This window comes from Anomalospiza imberbis, chromosome 3 (assembly GCF_031753505.1).
Source record: "Anomalospiza imberbis isolate Cuckoo-Finch-1a 21T00152 chromosome 3, ASM3175350v1, whole genome shotgun sequence".
NCBI classification, from domain to species: domain Eukaryota; kingdom Metazoa; phylum Chordata; class Aves; order Passeriformes; family Viduidae; genus Anomalospiza; species Anomalospiza imberbis.
The window spans coordinates 83,518,344-83,535,872 of NC_089683.1; the positions used below are offsets into that span (position 1 = coordinate 83,518,344).

Below are 17,529 nucleotides of genomic sequence, written 5' to 3' on the forward strand. Positions count from 1 at the left end.
ACTTTCCAACTCTGTCAATATGATCTAGCTCTGTCTGTCTCTCTATATATGTACAAACAGTATATCACAATGTTGCCTTTTTTGTTGGAAATATCAAAGTACAAAGATTGTAAACCAAATCGGTGTAATAAAAGTTTCAGATGATTCACTGAGGTGGTTGCCAGCAGTGGGTCTGTGAGCACTGGTGTTAGGCAGGGCTGGGAGGCATGGGAAGCTCCTGTGTTGTTCAGAGAGTGGGAGGGGATGGAAGTCAACCCACTTGTTTAATTCCTTGATATCTCCTGAGCAGGGTGGTCAGTGGACCAACTCACTCATGTATGTGCCTTGTCCCATCCTCAGGTGACTACAGCCTATAGAGCAAAAGGAAGCTGCTCCATTTTGCTCCAAGCCCAAGGAAGCTGCACTGTTTTCAAACTTGTGAGCTATGTGGGCCAGCAGTCCTGAAGGGACCCCTCTAGCTTGAAGTTATGCAAAACAGATTGTTTTAGACAGGTTTGCCCAGAAGAGCACTACTAGGTAAGGTAAGCATCTGGTTGTAAAGAATTCACCTGTTGCAAAGCAGGCCAGCACTGATTTAAAGCAGAGCAACCCAAAGCAGGAAACCATGGTGGTGAGACTTCTTGAGTTATTGAATTTATTTCTATTTACTTTTCACCACCCATATCAGACTCCAGACAGATTTACTATAAATTCAAATAGATTATTGAGCAGAGCAATAGCCAGAAAAAGCTGCTGGGGATCTAGAAACAACATTCCCTCAATCCTCTAGGTATCTCACATCCTCCTCAGCAAAAACTTAAAGTTAGGTCTGGACTAGACCATTTAGGTGGCAGAGACTTCATCTTAGCTGCTTTACAGGTGAAACAATATTCAGTTGCCTGAACTAAGCTTGCTGCTGGAGCATATAAAAGCATCACAGGAGGTGAGATTTGGGGTGCAGTGAGAGAGAGGGCTTAAGAGGCAGATTGCTCTGTGGTGCCACTAGAATGCCTTGAGATCAAATGTCTGTCTCCAATGAAGTCACAGGTTGGATGATGTGGGTCTGGGAAAGGCTGCGGTGGCAGTCACAAGTGAAGTGTTTCCAAGAAAAGTAAATAAAACCAAGACCCTGAAGTAAAGTGTTTCCAAGACTGCACACCCAAAGCTCATTGCTCCCTGGAGCACTTTATTCAGAGGGGTTCAGTGGTGGGGTGTTGCAGAGATCCCTGCCTCACTGCTTCCTGATTGGCCCACACAATTTCATGAATGAGGAAATCAGTCGCCTGTTCCACCTCTGCGTGGCGGAGATCAAGCTCGGTCAAAGTCTTGTTGTTTGCCAGCCCTTCAAGCAGCTGCTTCCCACCATCCTGCAAAAGGATGAGAGGGGATGGTTAAAGGAGGACATCCAAAACAGAAGTGCATTTTTCCTTTTCCCTCCTCCCCAGGGCAACTTCTGCTGCTGCCAGTGGGAGGTCCATGAGATGGTGCCAAAAGGGATAAAGGCCTCCACCCAGGTCCGAAATGTTGCTCAGAGGAGAAGTGCAGAGGAAGAGTGTAACCTTATGCAGCTCTCTGTGACATGACACATGCTAATGACTCCCTCTGGGTACCATGTCAGGAGTTCTCAAGCTCATGCTGGTTAATAACACATCTGGCAATGATAACATGAGAGGAGTCTGCTCCTCCCTGTCCCCCCATTCCCAGCTTACTCCTGGCTGGGGACAAATGGATTAGAGTGCTGTTCCTCATCTTGGCAGTTGTGAGAGCCCCAGAACTGACAGTTTTCTGTCTGGATGCAATTTCCCAGGCTGGTTTGGCTTTCCTGAGAGGAATATCTCATGTAAATGAAGACCAGCCTTCATGAGAGAGAAAATGTGATGTAGCCTTAGGGAGGCAACCCACTCTGAGGCATATCCCCCCCATACATGAAGCACTGTATTTAGGGATGTGACAATTTGAACTTTTTTCCACTGTTGTTATTCTCTTCCAAGTACCAAATACACTTCCCGTCCTTTCTCCTCCATCTAGATGGACCCCTTGATCCCAACACCCTGCCTCTTAGCCCTTTTGCCAAAAAGGGCAGAGCAAAAAGGACTGGGAAGAGGTCTCTTTTTAATGGGCTGCAGAGGTCAGAATTGAATGCATCTCTAGCAAAACCCCCAATTTTCCCAAAGATAATACTACCAGCCACCTTTTGGGCTGCCATGGAACTTCACAAATGGGTAACAGGAGAGCTCATCAGAAGGAAGATACAAGTACAGAGATTATTATTTACTAAACAAATATCCTTCTATCCTTTCCAACCTTTGCCCCCTTGTATCATTAAACTCAGATGGTTTTCCACATCCAGGACCATAAAACTTAGAACTCACAAAAGGTTTTCTGCCATCAAATCCTTTTAAAATCCTTGTCAAACACATTGATGCCGATATTCCTGCCAGCAGGGACAGCTGGTCTTGCTGTCTCTTTATTTGACAGTGAGAATAATCGAGGCAGCACAGAAAGTTTAAAAGCCAGCATGATTGCTTTTGGCTGTCTAGTTTCAGATTTCTAAAGCTCTTTTTAATCAGCAAAAGAGAAGAGGTCTGGTTTGTGGGCATGTTGCATACTGCTGCTCTTAGGGATGTAGTAAGATCTGTGGATGCTCTTCTGCCTAGAAAATGTAAGCCTGTGTTTTAGGAGCCACTTACAAGCACACATGACACTCCTGACCCACCGCACTGCTCCCAGGCTGCAGGGTGAGTTAAAGAAGCTCAACAACCAAGCCAATTTTCTAACAGTCTCCTCTGAGCGTGTGATGGACAGGAGAAATTCTGGGAAGGGTAACACTATCTGTGTGCTGCTGAGTGACAGATGGCACAGCAGATCCAAAGCACAGAGGATATGCATGAGACCCTCATCTTATGCCACCTATCATGAACTACACTCATGTGTGCGAAGCATCTGTGATTTTTCCCAGACATGCTTCCTGGTTTTCAGTTTCCTGGGGGGAAAATCCCTCTCTGCCCAAAAGCCCCAAAGACAGATTCAGCCCTATGAACAGAGCTAGATGTAACAAGTGAGGTAAATGCATGTTCATGCAAAGAAAGTGTCCTTCTCTTTCCTGACATCTGCTACAGTCTCTTCCCTGCTCTCAACTGATTGTTATCATAGCAAGAATGCAAAATGAGGGACGCATTTGCCTCTGTGGCTTTGAGACAGGCTCAGGATCTGCTTTGCAAGACCACCACACAGTGTCACAGACTGCAAGCAGAAGAGGGCTCTTACCGGCCCCAGGTGGTTGCATGAGAAGTTGATGCTCATCAGAGTGGTGTTCTGAGCCAGGACCTGGGAGAACACTGCCGCGGTTGGCTCTGACAGGTTATTACTTCCCAGATGCAGGGACTTCAGGCTGGTGTTGGTCAGCAGGGCATGGCCAATCGCCTCCCCACCTTTGTCCTCCACGAAGTTGAGGCGTAGATTCAGGGAGGTCAGAGTGGAGCTCTCAGCCAGACCTTGAGCAAGAGCCTGAGCCCCCAGGTGACAGATCTGGTTGTTACACAGATTAAGGGTTTCTAATCTGCTGTGGCTGATCAGCTTGCCAAGAGCTTGTGCCCCATGGTCCCTGATGAGATTGTGGGACAAGTCTAGCTCCAACAAGCAAGGGTGATGCTGCAAGTTACGGGCCAGGATCTTGACCTTGTCATCATCCACTTTGCTTTGTGTCAGCTTGAAAACCTGTGGGCATGAAAACCAGGGTCACTACAACAGCCAATGCTTTGGACTGAGCTTTGTACAAGATCATCACAGAGTTAAACCTATGGTCCACCAGATAGGATTCATCTCCCTTCACTTCAGACACCTTTAGCTAGCAGGCTCAAGTATTTGCTTTCCTAGTGGACTGATACTTCCAGCAAGCAGGCCATGCCACTGATGTCCCATGCCTATTCTAAGGAAAAAGGGTTTGCCTCCTGGAAATTCCTGTTCCTCTCCTCTGACCACACAAGATCTCTAACTGGGGGCTAAATTAAAGCAAGATAAAGCTGTCCAAATGTCTGCAGCAACTAGCAGCGGAACCCAGCCCAGATCACAGTCGAACCTGTCTGAATGAACATGTGCACCAGTGATAACCACAGTACGATGTCCTGTGTGCCTGGGGCATCTTAACAGCCACAAGAGAGGTAATTTCTCTTCCAGAAGCCATATTTCCCAAAGTATGCCAGTCTGTGGGGAGTTCATCCAACTCACTCTGGTTCTACTCTGGATAGCAATGCCCACTGATGTTTTGGAGGGGCTGAGTATCTGCACTGCTGTTGCCACAGACCTGAAGACACTGTTAGTTCTTAGGAGGAAAATCCCTCATTGCTCTAAAGCAAGTGTGAGTGTTTCCCCACACTGTTCTTTGGGGTCTTTGCTCTTCTGGGAGACGCTGGCATGCATTTACTGAGCAAAACTACAAAAAACTGTTTATGAAAAGTTCCCTCTGGACTTTTCTTCTCCTCCCTCCCAGAACTATATGAGGAGTTAAAACAGTGGAGTGCTGCTGCCTCTTACACTACAGGCAACAAGTTTTGTGGGAGCAAATATTTTTTTCATTGATCCCCTGACAACCCATTCTAATAAGGACACATCAGAGCAAGATACTCAGCACTAGGCCAGCAGGTTAACATCTCTGCACTCTGTCAGAGTCTGTAACTTGCAAAAGGAAGGGTGGTACCAGCAAGCAAAACTGGTTGTTGTATTTCTATCCACGTGCAATTTGAAGATCTAGCTGAGGCAGTAAGGTTCAGTTTGCAGTATATTACTTTCAAGTTACGGCACATCTTCACGGTAGAAGCCAAGTTGGAGCAGTCCAGCTCAGTGAAGTTAAAGAGGCTCCACTCAAAGTTCATGCCACAGCTCTTCACACCATAAATGAGATGAAGCTCTTCAAGGTGAGGGAGAGCAGTAATGACATCTTTCAGGTCGTAATGATGCATGTAGACCTCACTAATTTCAGCATCATCCTCTGTGTCAGAGATTTCATTGCTCTCCTCCTTTTGATCCACTTGCAAAGGTGGCAGGAACTGATTGATCTCCAGTTTCCACACATAGCCTTTGCAGAGTGGGATGAGCTCTAGCACCTGCTTGGGGTCTGTGGTGTTAGGGATGAAAAACTTCAGAATGTTCTCCAGGTGACGTTCAAAGAACATCCGTTTCCAGCTGTCTCCATAGTTGGAGACATCACACACTTGCCAGCACTCCATACAGCACCTCTTCCAGTACTCCTCGTGGCTTACGATGTTGGCAGTCACAGTGAGTGGAAGGCTGGTGGAGAGCCTATCCACCACCTTCTTTTGGTGCTCAGGCAGAAGATAGTTCAAAATAGGGTTCTCTGGAAGAGATAAAAAGAATGAGATGTTGGTCTGGGCATAGGAACAATTGCTGGCACTATGGTTCTGCCCAGGTCCCCAGCTGTGTGCCCATGCCCTCCCCTCTGCTGATACCAGCTTTCTCCCTGGTTGCCAGAGCTGAAACACAGAGCTAAGTTGGCAGAACACATTTGTACATTTCCATATATGATTTCTAACTTTTACAATGAAACATCAGTGTAATTGGGTTTACTCTCATAATATTTGTGAACTATGCCAGAAACTGAGCTCCCCATTTAAACTTAGTCTGAATGCAGTTTATATTCCGGGCAGGAATTCTTTTCCCAAGAGAACTAATTCAGCCTTACAGTGACTGGAGAGCTTGGCCTGCTATTTGCTGAACTTTCTCCCTTTTGGTTTCTAAGCATATTGAAGAACAGTATTTGAGAACAACTGTGTGCTTTTCATGCAGGTCCTTGTGCCTATTTATCTTAATTCAAGCATCAGTCTTACCTCAAATTGATTCCTGTTCCTTTTTGCTGAGGCACACTCCTAGCTTTTAGGTCCATCTTGTTTAAATAAAATTTCTGTTTTCCCAGGTACTCTTTCCCCTGAGTCTCTTTCACAATGCTTGCCCTATGTCTCAGCTGTCTTCTCTGGTGGAAGTTCTTTGTGCCCAGAAATGCCAGAGAAAAGCCACATGTACTCGCACCATGAATATTTGGTTATGTGTACACAGTTGTGTTGAGTAACATAAATCATCAGTGAAGAAACTTATCTGTGCATAGGAAACCAGATTATGAAACACTAAGTGGGATTAGCTTTATAGTTCCCCTATTTCTGGGGCATTCCCTTCCTAAGGGCACTGATAGTTTTACCACAGCCTCTTCATGGAGTCTGTTTTCCAGTGTCCCACAGCTGACACTGCGGTGACCTTCTCTGCAAAGCCCCACAACACAAGCAGAGGTGGGACACATATGGGCAGGGCTGGGCTAGCTTCACTCAGGCTCATTCAGGCCCCACTGTGGGCAAGGTGCAGCCTCACAGCTCAGGTAACAGCATGGGCGTCCCCATGAAAATGAACACACTGCTTTTATGTGTGCACAGTGCAGGTCCAATGCATTTGGCATCAAACTGACTGATTGGGCTGCTGGGACTGCAAGGTTGTCCCAGATCAGAGCCTCAAGTACCTCCAGCTCCTGGCATAAAGCAGTATTGAGCTCCTCTGTACTGTCTTACAGTCCCAGTGTGGACATAGCCTTAAAACTATCTTTGGTCTTTGCTGCCACTTCACTGAGTCAGCCAAAAAGACAGGCTCTTCTTTTCCCCCTCCCAGTCAGTTCTCAGATGAGACATGCTTCTTCTGTCTTGCTGTGTTTCAACAGTCCACCTGCTTCAAAAGCACATTCCCTGCCTGAGGATATAACTTGTCACATCACCACCAAAAGCCATGGAGGAGGGCTGAGCCAGTGAGTACAATACTGAGATGATAGCTCCTCTGGGCAGGGAGCAATTCTGCATTTCTTTGTATGGCATTCAGTACAACAGGGCTCCATCCTCGAGCACTACCCTAACGTCTGTATGAATCAAGAGCAGGAAATAGCAACTGCACAGCCCCAGTCATGGTTGAGGTGAGTCCAGAAGAGCATGGATGGAAGAAGATGTGATAGAACAAGGTCAGTACAGAGTCACATCCTGGAGTGCAGCCCAGAGGACTACAGCCATTCTTGGAGTGTACAAATACATACTTAGCAACTAAACAGTTTGTTTAACTGGCTGCGCAAGGGGATATTTCTCCCCATCTGTTCCTTTGGCAGGGCTGGGTGCCACACTGCTTTTCAGATGCATCTGACTGCCTTGTTGACCCTCTGCTCTCTGGGACTGACCCTCTCTCCATGTGTCCTAGAGTAAATGCGCTCCCACTTACTTTCGAAATTGTGAGCAATGTGCTGGAGGCAGAGTTCAGTGAGGTGGGGGACAGTGACCAGGGACGAACTGAGATCCTCAGTGATGCAGCGGCGTGTGTAGAATGAGCCATCAGTGAGGTTGGCCTGAGGTGGACATGGTAAGGGAATGCCTCTGTTCTTGTAACCAGCTTCTGGCTGCTGCATCCTTGTTCAGGACCTACTTCTCCTTCAGGAGAAGCAAGGGGAAACTTCCTTGAGGGTCACCACTACGTGGTTACCTGCAAAATAAAAAGGCAGCTTTAGAAAGAAGCTAGCAATATTAATGGTCAGCTCACACTGCTCTCCTGTAACACACTTTCCCTTTGCCTGCCTCCTCTGCTTTGGACTGGAAGCACTGCAGCCAAACAACTATTACTTAGCCTCATCTTTATACCCTGCCCTGTGCAAAGAGGTCTCTAGGCACCACATGCAATAAGGAGATAATAACGTGGTGTTAATTCAGAGTGCTGTTGAAAAGGATGGACAGGAATTGATTGTTTACTATCTTTTCCAATACAAGTAATAGGGGAAGCTGGCAGGAGCTAGGCTTAAAACAAAGGGTTCTTCACACAGGCTTCAGTTGAACTGGGAAATTCCTTGCCACAGGATGCTGTGGATGTTAGGAGTTTGTAGACTCTAAGAAAAGTCCATGGAAGAGAAACCCTTTGAGAATTATGAACTACACAGAAGTCATGTGGCTCAGCGTGAGCAGCTGAACACAGCTGGAGATGGGGAGAGTGTTGGAGGAAAGAACACACACTTGCATTGTTTTTCTACTCTTCTGCAGGTGTCTGCTTCTAGCCAATGTCAGAGATGGGTTTTTGGGCCAGCCTGGTTTGATCTGATATGCCTGTTCTTATGACTCTCTAAAGACAGATGCTTTACAGATGAATACATTATAAGTGTAATCTTTTCCTGGTTTTCTCCATTATTCTCTGGCTGAACTCCTTCCAAACATCCATTAACTGATGAGATGAGTCAGACCTGTTCAGACCGCACTGAGCCTAAGCAGATATGAGCTAAAAGAACCAGCCTGGAGCAGAAGGAAGGATGCCTGGCCCTATTAACTTTGCAGAGCTTTCCCAGACCGAAGTTTTCCATTTGCTGTTTCATATTCTAGCCTCAAGGCCAGCACTCTCAGAATCCCACACGTATGGTTATTGCCTGGAAGTCCTAATGGTTCTCAAACCAGCCACTCTGAAAGAGGCAGAAAAGACACCAGGAAGAAATCATCCACCATCCACTTGAGTTCTGGGTTCCACAAGAGCATCTAGGTCTGGTGAGCATCCCTGAGGGCATACAGACCCATGTTGATCCTTACTGGGGCTAACTGGACTTAACAGGGCTGCAGCACGGGGCTGGGAGGTTACAGGCTGCAGGACGCCTAAAAGAAGCATGAGGCAGAGGTGGATGGCAATGTCAGAGGTGAGAACAGCTTCCTGCATGACCAAGAGGATATCTCAGGGCACTGGTGGCCTTGCACCACCATACAGTCAAAGGATCCTGTGGAAGGATAACTGCCATGTAGTATCTTTGGCCACCATATCCCTCACCTGAAGGGTGGTTTGATCCCAACCAGCTCCTCCTTTGTGAGGGATGTGACCCAGACAGTGGTCCCTAGATGAACCATTTTCTTTCCCCTGCACAAGGTTGCTCCTTTCACCTCTGCCTTCCCAGCTCATGCTGCTTATGCCAGCACTTCCTTCTCCCTGAAAGCTTTGGAACAGGCTTTGCTAGTGTTACTCCCTCTGCTCTGCTCCTCCCCCCTACAAAAGGCATCTGAGGAAGGGCCTGCAAAAAAGGGAAAGGAGGAGATCTGTGAAATGCTGAGGTCTAGAAGAGAGAAGCAATTGATTAATGCTGCAAATATGTCAGCAAAAGCTTCTTCAAATGCACTTGAGGCAGGCCTGAGAGGGACAGTCAGGAAAGGGTGGGGATGGCAGTGGCAGGACATTCTCTGGCCCAAAGCAGGAAGATGAAGGGTGCCAAGGACAGGGAAGATGATTTCCTGGGAGGCAGTGGTGTACAGATGACAAAGGTAAAGGCTGGTAAAAAAGGCAGCCTGATCTGATGAAGGGTAGAAGTGGAAGGAATGAGTGTTAGGCAGCTGTGAGAATGCTGGGAATCCTTTCCCTGCAAAGGTCCTTGTGCCTAAGGAAGGTGCTATGATGATGGGCCACCTTACAGAGGGAAAAGAAGAGACCTGATTCTTGACAGCACGCTAACCCAGCTGAGACCCAACTCCTGGTGCTTGACGGACTTCCGTAGAAGAGCAAAACACAGCTAGAAGGCAGTGAGATGGCATTAATAGAAGTGACTGGGAAAATTGTTTTCTCCTTGCTCAGTCCTTTGTCCTATTCAAAAAGCATCTGTATAATTTTGTCCCCTGGGCCAATCACAGCTGATTGGAGCTTCTGATGGCTTTCCTGACCTTTTGGAAACAATCATTAAAAGCCAGCTGTTGGGGAGAGCCAGTGCAGCATTGGTGGCCTAGGATTATTTCCTGTCTGTTCCAGCAGATGATGGGATTGCCTGTTTACTGATGGCAGATTGATTTTCAGAGGGTAGGTAACCCATGGCACATGCAGGGCTGCCAAATGGGCTCCAAGAGTCTGGGCAGGAGACACAGCTGCCCTGAGGCAGAGCTGCCCAGGCTGCTGAGAGGCTTTCACTTCATCTGAGCCCCAGAGCAAGTCAGCTCAGCTGACTCCTCCATGCACACTTGTCATTCACTATGAAGCAAACAGGAGCAAGGCTGCAAAACATCCAAATCAACCCTATGCCTGTGGTGCCAGGTCTGACCCTGAGCTACTGCTCCCAATACATCCATTCCCACCACACCAGCATGGTGAACACACCTGCCAGGTGCCCTTACTACCAGGGAAGAGCCTCCTTCACTGCTTACCCCCTCTGCCTCGGTTGCAGGAGTCTCACCCAGCCAGAGCTGAGACTCTAAGCCACTTTGCAGAGCCAGGTTTGCTAAGCACGTATTTAAACAGAGGGGGAGTGCCGTAATTCACTATCAATAAACCAAGTCAACACTGTTAATGCACGCTTCTTCCCACCCACTCTGCATACACATCAGTCACCTCTCCTAAAAAGGCTTTATTAGACAATATACAATGAACAGAGCCATGTAGTAAATTCCCAGTTTTTGTCATTTAACACCCAGATTAGACTGAAAAGTAAATAATGCTTGAACTTCTTAAAAAAATAAAGGAAATCACACTTCCCTTCCCCTGGAGGAACTGACAGAAATCTAGTCACACAACCAAATTATGCTGCTACTAACATGCCTTACAAATGTTCTTCAGCTAAACCTGTTTTGATCTGGAAATAAAAGATTTTTGCTCTTTTCATTCACACCAAATCCCAGAGAGACCAAAAAAAAAAAAAAAAAAAGAGCTGCATGAAAACTGGTGACCTTTGGCTGATGCTCCTACTAGGATTACAGAGATCCAAGAAAAGGAACAACAGTAAACACTGTGCTTACTGGAGAGTTTGTAAGAGCAGGATAAATTATTTCTGAGGGTGGTTATGCCCCAGCCAAGATTACATTTGCACTGAAGTTCTGTCTGCCTACTAATTGAGGAAGCTCTTATGTCACTGCAGCAGCACCCTGAAAATGCCAGTTGTTCTGCAGGTGCGCTGACCTTAATGCTGTTACCTGTAGTCCAGGCAAGTCATCCTGAGTCTGGCTAACACCACTGATTCCACCAACACCTGTGGGGACTTGCCATGCTCTGTGGCACTTTCAAAGGCTAATACTAAATGTGCATTAGGATACTGTTGCAGGCTAAACCTGGGCCTGAGACACTGCAATGGGCTTTAAGTGAGTTTAAAAAAAAAAAAAAGTGCCAAATGAGGAATCTATTTAGTTTCAGATATAATAAAATTTGTCTGTAATGGGAGACTGGGCAAAGTGAGGCCAGCTGGCCGTTTGGGAATTTGGTTAATGTCACCACTGTGATCCTGGCGGTGTGGAGGGCCAAAACTGTGGTCCTGCATCTCTGTCAGCATGACCTGTGAAGGGCCACTGCCCTAGTGTTAGAAAAACAAAAGCCCTTTCGGACCTGAGCACTGCCTACCGCAGCCCCTCTGCCGTGCCAGCCCCAGAGGCTCGGAGAGGGGTCCCTTCCCCCGTGGGGCAAGGTGAACGCCTGGGTGCTGCTGACCGCCGCGGCCCCCGCCAGCCCCACCAGCCCAGCTCCATGGGATGCCGGCCCTGCGCTCCCTCCTACCAGCCAAGCTCCTTTCCAGAGACCCCGAGAGGGAAGGGAACACATCGGCGCGGCCGCTTCGTTACGAGTCACACCTGCGAACCGCCGGGGGAAGAGCCCGGTCACGGGCGCTGGGCGTCCCCAGCCCCGGCAACGCCGAGGGGCACCGGGGCGTGAAACGCGCGGGGTCCCTCCCGACACCTGGGCCGGGGGATTCGGCTGCCGACTCTCTCCTGCTGCTGCGGGGCAGGGAACGGAGCGGGACCAGGACCAGCGCGGCCCCGCGCTCGCCACCGCCGCCGTCGCCACGGACGCGGCCGTTGCCGGGGCGGGGCTCCCGCGGGCTGCGACCCCCGACCGGGCACGCGTGAGGCTCGTGGGGAGCCGGTCCCCGTCGCGCTGCGGGTTCGGGTTCGCGGCCGCGTCCGAGCCAAGCCCATGCAAGGCACGGTGCTCCGCGGCCGCTGTCACGGGGCCTGCCCACTGCCAGGGCGTGCGGGGCGGCAAGAGGAGAGGGACGGGATTTGAAATGGCGCTCCCCCGTCACCCCGCCCCGTGCAGCTGCTGAGAGTTAGTGCCGTGGTGAGTAGGAGCCCCCTCTTCCAGCACAGAGATGTGTGAGCTCATCACCGTGCTCCACGAGTGCTGGGTGGGGAGGGAACATTTGCCGAAGTCCCGGACACTCCTGCAGCAACAGCAGCAGCTGCTGTGGCATCATGGAAAGAATGAGGCAAGGGGTGCAATGCAAATGGTTTGGTACCAGTCAGTATTCAAAGGGTGGATACATCGCTATCTTCAAGATACCTGTTTCCTTTTATGTTTGTATGGCTAAAGTTACGCTGTCTGTGCCTGAAATGGGCTTGCTTCAAGGCCTCATATTTTGGGGCAGGATGACATCACAGGCAGTCTGAGGGAGAGGAAAGCAAATCTGAGAACTGCACTGATGGCAAGAAGATCTTGGTCCATCTGCTGCATGTTCGTCTCTTCTCCTCAACCTGTTTGTTTTTCATTCTGCTGTTAAGCATCCTCTGCAGAGGTGGGGAAAGACCAGAATCCTCATCAAGACACACATCATGCTATGGAGTATAAAGAGTAAACAAGGGGATGAAAACATGCATCTCCTCTTTCCCATTTCTCAGATCTAAGCGTTGCAGTATTTGCCAGGGCATTTCCAGCCTGAGACAGGTTTTTCTTTCACTCCTTTGGAATGCTGATGTACTGGGCACAAGAGGAGTGCGGCCAGCCTGTGCCCTGTGGGAGCATACATAACACTGGTGCCAGCTCTCATGATAGTCCTGCAAGTCCCATAATAGCTGGCAGTTTTAGGAAGCTGTGCTGACTTTCATATAAAATTTACCTCCTGGTCATGAAGAAGATGTTAAAAGCATGATCCTAGATCACCCTAAAGGCTCAGCAACAAAACAATAAATGCAAAGAGGCATAGATTAAAAAAAAAGATCAAGACTCTGAGGCTTCCTTTGTGAATTTCAAAGATGGAAAGTTAGACCTTGGCAGCAATGTACTTCTTTTTCTAGGTGTGGCCTGATTCTGTCACTCAGCTCCCCAGAAGACAGTGACACTGCCTGTGAGTCAAGCTGGTGTTCAGCACAGTGGGGTAGTCAGAAGGCTTGCAAAGCCCTTCACAAATGCTGGCCTCACACTGACCATATTACTCCTGGGAACACATCTCCAGGGCTTTTGAGACCTTGAAAAGCAGAAATGAGAGCAACATAAAGCCAGGGATATTTTCTCTTGCACTGATTTCCATGCATACATTCGGTCAGACTCTTGAATTGCAAAGGAGATAGCCCAACCAGATCCACAGAAATAGCACCCCTGAGTTGCCTCAACAGTGATCAATTTCTGAGCTGAGCCTTCAGCAAGCCATCAACACTGAAGTTTTCAGCCCACCTCATGGCCAATATAATGCAAATGTCATGTTTTGGAGACTTCACAGTCCAACGGAGTTCAGCTGCGTCTATCCAGTCATTGATTCCCAGAGACAACAGTGCCCAATATTGCAATCAGTTGTCAAAATACATGCAATCAGGTGTTGAATCATATGCTGAAAAGTAGTGGTAGTTCAAAAATAGCTATGTTAACTCTTTCTGTACATTAGCATTTATTTCCAGTGGGAAATGTAGACATTAGTGTTGTTCCCAGTGGGGTATGCAGTGTCAGTTGCTCCTTAAATTCTGTGGAGTAGGGATGCAGGGTAAAACATTGCATCCATTTCCATTCCCATCCCCACTGTTGACAGCTGAGCGTGAGGATGAAGGAAGGTAGTGCTTCCTGGCCCTAGTGACTAAAGTCCTACCAGCAGACCCCAGGTACCCTCTGTATCCCTCCAGCTACCAGGTCTCAGATTTCCCCTAGACAGCACCTGTGATGGTGTTGTGCATTATCAGCTCTGCCAGCTTTGCCTACAGTTGGAGGACAGTGTAACAACAGTCAAATCTCATATCACAACAAATAAATTGGACAGGAGCCAGGTCCTGCAGGGCCTTGTGTGGGAGGAACACATCCCACAGGGCGTCTTCTGCTGGTAATGTGAAGATTCAGGTGCTGTTCTGGAAACAAAGCTGTGGCTGTAGGGTGACAACATTTTTTAATGTCCCAGCATGATGGACTAGAAACATTATCCTCCCTGGCTTTGCCCAGCCACCAACACATCCTGCAGCCAAGCATTTCTCCTCTCCATCTTCCTCTCCCTCTCCTTCTCTCCAGTTACACCAGCACCAGCTATCTCTTCAGGGACTTCAGGAACACATCTGGTGAGCTTTCTGCCCACAGCAAGTAGCAAGCTGTTTGTTTACAGTGGCAGCTGGAGGTAGGAGTGAAAAAAAAACAAACCTCTGTGCATGTGTCCTCCTGGGCAGCTCTGCTAGTGCATCTCCTGCAGCCTGCAGTGTCCTCACATCACACCATGATGGCTGGACGTAACCACACCAGTCCGGGATGTCATTTCATTTGAGTCCTGTGCTCCATGTGGGGCAGCCTCTCTAGCTGATGCCTGCAGCAAGGCAACCTCCATCTGTCAGATGTAGTTCATCTCTCTGTGGGGAAGAACCATGGACACAGCTGAAGGTCAGGTTGGAGAGGAGCTTATTGGTGTTTGATGTCTCCCTGACACCAAAGGGATTTATTAGGGTAGGAGCCAGCGAGGTTTGTTCTTGGCACTGGTGCAGTACTCTTGCATTAATGGCTTCTACCTTTTCAATGAGGAGCACAGAAAGTTGCCAAAACTGGGCAGGACTCAGAAAATTGAGGATGCTGAGGAGCAGGGACTGGCTCCAAAGCTCTATTTCCAGGCCCTCCTCTGGCTGTCTCCCTTCAGCTCTTGCTGGAAAAAACTGCTTACAAGCAGCCAGCAGCTCCTGGAGTCCTGGGGAAAGCAGCAAAACAAAAGACATCCTGGAAGGAGGAAAATTGCCCCTGTACAGTCAGTGCTGAAGGATGGGGGAGCAGAATGCTCTCTGTGCTGCTGCTCTCACAAAGCTTTCTGCTCTCCCTGGGTCACAGCAGGAACCATGCAGCTGCTGACAGCTATTAATAGATGGGGAGAACGTGGGCTCTTTTTCCTACTGCTTCCTGGGATGAATGGTAATTACCCTTAATGAGACTGGATTTGGTTCTACCTCCTACCTTCCAGCCCCCTTGCCTGCGCTGGCAGGGAGAGACCAGCCCATCTGCTGCCTGCACTGGCTGTGTGGGGAGCAGAGCTTGACAGCAGGAGTGGAGGCTCATCTCCCCAGGACATCCCACAGGCCTTGCTTGTGGATGCTGGGCATAGGGCAGGAGGCAGAGCATGCCAGCTGACAGGCTGCAGCAGCTCCCTTCAGCCTGGCCTTTCCAGTGGCACACAGGAGCCCCGTGGGGGTGAGATAAATTATCCCACCACAGGCTGAGGGTGCAGCTGGCTTGGATCCTCTCTCTTTGAGATTAATTAAAGAGATAAAACAGGGGAACAAATAATCAGGGAATCTGTCCTGTTGCTATGATTGGCATCCCCATCATCATGCATCACACCAAGATTTGTGAAAAGGGGTATCCTTCCTCCCTTGCTGGTGCAAAACCAGTCCCAGAATATTCCTGGATTTGGCCCCCATCTTCCACAGGGCACAGTCTAACTGCCATAGGGTTAATCAGGATATGACCTACACAAGTTAGATGGTTTTGTTGTCACACCACTGCACCTCTGGCCTGAACTTTGAAGCAGGAAGGTTTCCTTCATTCAGGTTACTTCAAAAATACTTCATAAATAGTGCAGGAGGTTTTCTTCATCCACTGGGAGGCTGTGCCTCCTAGTAATCACCTCCAAGTAGATGGATGCAAATGTTAAATCTTTCTTGTACATCCCAGACTCTGGCTCTGGGGCAGGATATCCTCTGCATTAGTGTTTGCCCAAGATGCTTGGTAAGGCTGCACTTCATAACCCCACCTCTGTGCTGTCCTTCCCATCTGGACAGCCACAGTGACTCAATGACTCTTTACCGCTCCCTGAAAACGTAGAATTTTCTTTTCTTGGTTCAGCTTAGCTGGTAACACTTTCCACCATGGGAACCCCTTCCCTTCACTGACCCTTGCTGCTTGCATTAGGGCAAGAGGTAAAAGGCTGCCCTATTTGCCAAGCTGAAACTTCCCAGGCAAGACAGTTTATTTGCCTCTTAGTTTTTAATTAGTTTCTTTCCAGATCATATGTTTTCTTGACTGAATCAAAAAAACCTTCCTGCAGGCAGGATCTGTGATCTGTGCCCAGGCACCTACTGGTTCCCATTTGCAAACCCCTGCCTCCTTGCTTCTGGAGCCCTCTCTTTTTCCCTCTCTGAGATCTCTCCAATGTCAGACCAGAAGTTTCAAGTCCCTCTGCTGACTGCCACTCATCCCCTTGTGTTGCATCCAAGTGCCAGATGGCACTCTAGGATCAAGAAGGAGCTGCGCCAGGCTCCCCTCCCTTTCTCTCCACCCTTCAATCTAGGGAAAAGAGACAGAGAAACAGCACTGCCAGATTTCAGGCTGCCGTGTTTGTGCCAGCTTCTGTGGTCTTCAGCCCCAGCTGCAGTGGGATTGACATGGGAGGTCCTGGCACAACCCTGGAGCAAGGGGTGCCAGGGAAGAGAGGATCTACTCTGAAGCTCCCCTTTGTGCCCAGCTCTGTGTTAGAATTAATTAATTAACCAATGCCGAGGAGACAGCAACAGCCACTGCTTCCTCCATGCTCTCCAGCCCTGCTTCCTTCTTTTCTTGTTGAAAAATTTCTTGTTTGTCTGGGGCTGCTGACCAGCACTGCATAACTGCCTGCAAAGTTCTGCAGGTCTGAAGGTTTAGCAAGCTCCTCTTGGGCAGGACAAGTGCCCAGGCCCCCTGTATTGGAGGAGGAGGAGGAGGAGGAGGAGGAGGAGAGCAACTGCCCTGCAGAAACATCCTGTTTGTGAGTCCTGCTGGGAGCATGGGGTTGTGTTTGGACAGCAGAAGGAACATGGGGAGGATGTGATCAGATATTCCCAGCATTTCTGCTTCAGATAGCTGCATTAGCATAGTACCTGCTGCTTTTGGCTCAGAACTGGCTGGCCCCTCGAATAAACCTTCCTTTCCTGGAGGGACTCTGGCACTTTTTGCTGGCTATTCTTGATACTCAGGGATGGGCATCTCCATTAGTACTGCCTCAGCTCCATGGTCTCTGCTGTCACTACTGTGTCACAGCAATCCCCAGAGGTCCTGTCCCTGGAGCATGTGTCTCCTCACTGCCAGGTTGCTGTCACTCAGCTCCATGGAGCGGATGAGGAAGACATCACCCTTAGTAGAGTCCAGGAGGAGACATGCACAAAAGATATGAGATGCATCTTGCTGAAAGAGGGCTGGTCATGAGGGGGGTAATTAATGTAGAAACACTGATCACCGAGATTTTGCTAGCCTTCCTCCTCAATTCCTGGTGAATGAGGTGCTGTTGTGTCCTTGCCAAGGATGCCAGCTGTGGCCAGCTTCCCTTGGCCATGCTGGTCACATTCTGCCCTGCCCTGTCCACCTGGCTGCTGGCTGCAGGGCTCTGTGACA

At 48.8% G+C, this 17,529-nt stretch overlaps 1 protein-coding gene across 1 annotated transcript; it reads right to left on the reverse strand.

The window, feature by feature from the left end:
• Positions 1 to 1,145: 1,145 nt before the first annotated feature.
• TCTE1 (t-complex-associated-testis-expressed 1) lies at positions 1,146 to 7,494 on the reverse strand. The gene is made up of 4 exons (XM_068185457.1): positions 7,237 to 7,494; positions 4,764 to 5,332; positions 3,247 to 3,696; positions 1,146 to 1,346 (listed from the first exon to the last, which is right to left on the reverse strand). Exons 1-4 carry the CDS (start codon positions 7,418 to 7,420, stop codon positions 1,170 to 1,172), a joined length of 1,380 nt encoding a protein of 459 aa, XP_068041558.1. The 5' UTR covers positions 7,421 to 7,494; the 3' UTR covers positions 1,146 to 1,169.
• Positions 7,495 to 17,529: the final 10,035 nt, after the last annotated feature.